The 5,000-nt window shown below is 43.8% G+C and overlaps 1 protein-coding gene across 1 annotated transcript in view; it reads right to left on the bottom strand.

Moving 5' to 3' along the window:
- The window catches only part of LOC143291017 (uncharacterized), a 27,836-nt gene that overhangs the window by 22,040 nt on the left and 796 nt on the right, over window positions 1-5,000 (bottom strand). The window contains exons 2-3 of the mRNA XM_076600603.1: window positions 2,049-2,203; window positions 1-165 (exon numbers count right to left, since the gene is read on the bottom strand). The exon at window positions 1-165 is cut by the window's left edge and continues 15 nt beyond it. Coding sequence (XP_076456718.1) covers window positions 1-165; window positions 2,049-2,203 — 320 coding nt within the window. The remainder of the gene's footprint in view (window positions 166-2,048; window positions 2,204-5,000) is intronic.

Genomic DNA, 5,000 nt, shown 5'->3' with positions numbered 1-5,000 from the left:
TGAAGCAGGAGCGCTGTGCGCGGCTTCGTGGCGGTAGGACTTGGTGACGTCAAAGCAGTATGACGTCAGAGCGTGCGTGCCGGCACGAGAGAAGTCTGGGCGGGAAGGGACCGGCGCTTTGGGAAGGCGCCACTGCAGAGGAGTCACCGGCCACTCATGCTGAGTCTGAGGGAGGAAAAACAACAACAAACAAGAGAGGCAAGGCCTTCAAGACTCACTTGTGATAAATTAAGTCCCCTAGCATTAATTACAGAGTAATTTCCCTTTTTTTTTACTATCTGCACCAAAACGTTTGCAAAATAAATAAAACTTCCATGCTTAGCAAAAGAAGTTCCTGTTTGAACAAAAAAATGATAATAATGACTGCTCTTGTTGTTGGGTCAGAACATCAGATCAAAGTGCCAAGTTTAGAGAATACAAAAAACATAAATATAACAGTAAATGCAGTTTGCATACAATTAGGCTTCATTTTATTTTATTTTTTTGTGCCCATCCCAGAGTGCAATTTGTTTTAAACAAGATGACTGGAAAGAACTTAATTTTTCCTATTTTTATACCTAATTTGGTGTCAACTGACAAAGTATTGGCAGAGAAAATGGTAATGTTAAAGTTTACCACGGACACACACACACACACACACAGACAACCGAACACCGGGTTAAAACATAGACTCACTTTGTTTACACAAGTGAGTCAAAAACCATGTGTTTGTTCTGTATTGTCCATGTGTTTTGTGTGTCTTGTTCAGGATTAAAGAGGCTATGCCAGTCTTGAATAAAAGCTAATTTGTCTTTGCACATTTCTTCTGTCTTTGCTGCTGTGTGCACATGTCAAATGATCGGTATAAGGACAGGCCTGGCGCTTCCTTTTTTCAGAGGAAGTGTCTGGGTTTGTTCCAATGGTCCTTTTATTTACCTGTGTGCTAGCTGAATCGGTAGCGTAAGCAGCACTGACTTGAAGTTGTGTACCTTGTGAATGGAGAGAGTTATCACTCTTTACTATTTGAAAAACAACAACAACGATATTAGCCGAGGGTTGGAAGAAAAATAAAGTCGAGGGAGAGAAATGAAATTACTGTGCAGTGCGCATGCGAGCATGTGAACGTGCGTGTGTGCGTGTGTGCGTGTGTGTGTGCGTGCGTGTGTGCGCGCGTGCATAAATCTTGTTCTTGATTGCTTCCTAGGGCTTGAAATTAATAAGCGATGATGCTTGATGCTCTTCCGCAAATGGTCCCGGGTCCCGGGTTCGAATCACGGTGACGGCGCCTGGTGAGTAAAGGGTGGAGATTTTTACAATCTCCCAGGTCAACATAGTTATGTGCAGACTTCCCAGTGCCTGAACCCCCTTCGTGTGTATACGGCAAGCAGAAGATCAAAATACGGCACGTTAAAGATCCTGTAAATCCATGGCAGCGTTCGGTGGGTAATGGAAACAAGAACATACCCAGCATGCACCCCCCCCCCCACCCCCCTGCGAAAGCGGAGTATGGCTGCCTACATGGCGGGTTTAAACGTAAAAGCCCCACTCGCATATATATAAGAGTGAACGTGGGAGTTGCAGCCCACGAACGCAGAAGAAGAAGAAGAAGAAGATACCCTTCCCATGCATTTTTTGGTGGGCTGCCTTCACCTCTACACTCCATCTCACTCACTACGATCGGCTTCGGATCCACTCTGTTTACGCATACCCAGATTCAAACACTCGACTGTTGGCCGCCGTTCTTTCTCTGTCTCTGGACCTTGCGATTGGAATGAACTTCCTCTTTTCGCTTCGTAAAGTCTCCACACTCAGCTCTTTCAAGTCAAGTATGGCCTTAAAACCCACCTCTTCCCAAAATAGCCTCCCTTCCCTGCCTCTTCCTTGTCTTTAGTTTCTACAGTTTTAGAGTTATGCATGCGTGAGAATGACTGGTGTGACAGCGCTTTGATTTGTCTCTGCACAAGATTCAGCGCTGTATAAATACCATTATTATTATTATTATTATTATTATGTTCATATGCTTGTGCTGTGTTGTTTCTTTCAACAAAAAATTGTTGAGAGTAAAGCACCTTGAGGGTCCAACTCGCCCGGTAGATGGCGTCCTGCAGGGTGGTGAAGGTGTCCAGGGTCCGCCCCGTGACGTCACGTACCACCAGTCGGGGCCAGCCGCGTGCCTGTGACGTCACTGCTGACGTCCGCATCCGACTCAGCACGGCCGTCACCTCTGTTGTGGGGAGAATGAATGAATGAATGAATGGTTTATTCATTTATAGGCCATTGCCCCTTATGAAAGGGTGTTACAGATTCTTCATAGACATCGTATCGTACATTGTAAAATGACATTCGTTCAGATAACATGAATATATCATACCTTCTTTCTAAGTAATATACCCTCACCTTAGTAATACATAATACACGTCATGAAACATATTGTATTCAACTGACATTTATACACCTAAATGATATATGATACACGCTAAATAGTAACTCTTACATGCGTGGCTAATAACGCTCAGTTAAGTTATACACATCGTCCGTATGTAGTCGTTACTAGATACACTAAGACATAAGAACAGATGGGAGCTTAAACGATTTATACAGATAAATTGATAGGTTTCTAATAGTTTGTTCATGTGCTGATGCCATAAGAAAAGACAGTCTAAACTGACTTGGGAACTTAAAATATTTCAATGGTATGTACTGTACTCTTAAATCATACAAGACAGGGCAGGACAGAAAAAAATGCACCTCATTTTCTTTCTCCATCTGGCAAAGTGGACATAATAAGTCAGCCTCAGTTGTGCATTCTATAACGATAACTATGTTCAGCAATATCGGAAATGCCCAGTCTGAATCTCAGTCATTGTATACCTTAAATTTCTATCTAGATTCATTAGTAAATATGTTTTGATATCAGGTGTAGTACAAAAAGTTCTGTAAACATTAAATCTTTCACTATTGTTTGTTGTGGGGGAGAGAGAGAGCGAGTGGGGGAGGGGGCGGGAGGGGGTGGGGGTCGGCGGGTTGGGTGGTGGAGGTGGGGGGCGGGAGTGTGTGTGTGTGGGGGGGGGGGGCGGAAGGAGGTTTCAGTTTCAGTTTCACATTTTCATTCTCAGGGAGGCGTCACTACGTTCGGACGAATCCATGATTAGTATTATAATTATCATACGCTACACTACCACATCTGCTATAATTATAGTCAGATGCCCTTTTTACCTGCTTAGATATAATAATAATAATAATAATAACCCAACGCGCTCAGTCAAGTCTCGAGCGCATGCATACACACACACACACACACACACACACACACACATACACACACACACACACACACACACACACACACACACACACACACACAGATATATATATATATATATGGAGGAGGAATTTAGTTTAATGTCCCGTCACACATCGGTGATTAAAGACATTTTGTTAAAGCATTAATGTATACATTTGAATATTCTCGTTTACAAGAGGCGGGGGGGGGGGGGGGGGATGGGGGGGGGGGGGGGATGAATGGTGGGTTGGCGGAAAATGGGCACATGAGGGCGGGGGTGGGGGGGGGGGGGGCTGATTGGGTGAAAATTGAAAAAAAAAGATATCTAAATACAATGACAGAAAATTACTTAATGGACTTTTTTTTTTTTTTTTACACTTCGTGTCAGCAGATGTACAGAAAATCGCTGAACATTATCATGTACCAGGCCGGCACAACCACCCCCAATAAACGAGACTAAACTGAAAGCTATGCTAAAAAATGCTAAAAAAAGGGATCTGTTCTTGGTGGGGGGGTGGGGGGGTGGGAAGCTGGGGGGTGTGTGGGGGGTAAGAACCTTTCTGTGGTCCTAATCTGGTGGATTAGCGAAGCTGGAAATCTATTTCCCCTTACAAGCAGAGGGCATGATACTGCATTGAGTTCAACACAAAAAGGGCTATGTTATATATTCCTGGGTTCTCTGTTAAGAGGTGCTTTTTTGGGGGGGGGGGTGGGGGGGGGGGGAGTGGGAGAATAGATTATAATCGAATGTGCTGCAAGCAAAAGAAGAAAGGACTGTCTGTGTAGACGTTTACGATACTACGGATAGTTAAAAAAAAAAAAAAAGTTTTCAAAAGCCGGATCTTCGGAGCGTGTTAAATACAGGAAAGAAGAAATTCAATATAAGCATACAAAAAAAAAAAAAAAAAAAAAAAAAAAAAATCGCGCGTCAGACCATTCTTCGAGTGAGGAACCGATTCGCGTCAAAGCAGAACACAGTTGACAGAGCGTTGAAGTTTCAGTCTGATGGTCCTGTGTTCGAATCCTCGGTCGAGTCTTGTGGGTGAACTACAGGTGTGTATGACATTCCCGATCTCGCTAGATCAGCGTACGCGCGCAGATCTGCTACAGTGCACAGAGTTAAGTTCTATTCCTTTATGTAAATACTCAGGCAAAAATTCCAACACGCATTTCAGAGTCGAGGTTTTATGGGTTTTGACATAAAAAGAATTAAAAAAAATATACATTTAAAGAGAGAGAGAGAGAGAGAGAGAGAGAGGGAGAGAGAGGGAGACACACACACACACACACACACACACACACACACACACACACACACACACACACACACACACAGAGATCGTGTAATGGGTAGATGGAAAAGAAATGTTCAATTTTGTGAGGATCGTGAAGTGTGTGCTCATGTGTGTGTGTGTGTGTGTGTGTGTGTGTGTGTGTGTGTGTGTGTGTGTGTGTGTGTGTGTGTGTGTGTGTGTGTGTGTGTGCGTGCATGCGTATTTAGTGTGCTTTGTGCCTGATGACGTAACTATTATCATAATTATTTCACACACACACACACACACACACACAACAAACACACACACACACACACACACACACACACACACACACACACACCACAACACAACACACATACAACACAACACACAACACCCACCCACCGACCCATCATCACACATACAACCCTTCCCCCCCTCCACACACACACACACACACACACACACACACACACACACAC

Source organism: Babylonia areolata, chromosome 16 (genome assembly GCF_041734735.1).
Source record: "Babylonia areolata isolate BAREFJ2019XMU chromosome 16, ASM4173473v1, whole genome shotgun sequence".
NCBI classification, from domain to species: domain Eukaryota; kingdom Metazoa; phylum Mollusca; class Gastropoda; order Neogastropoda; family Buccinidae; genus Babylonia; species Babylonia areolata.
The sequence above is the reverse complement of the archived record's forward strand: the minus strand, read 5'-3'. Positions and strand labels throughout refer to the sequence as shown.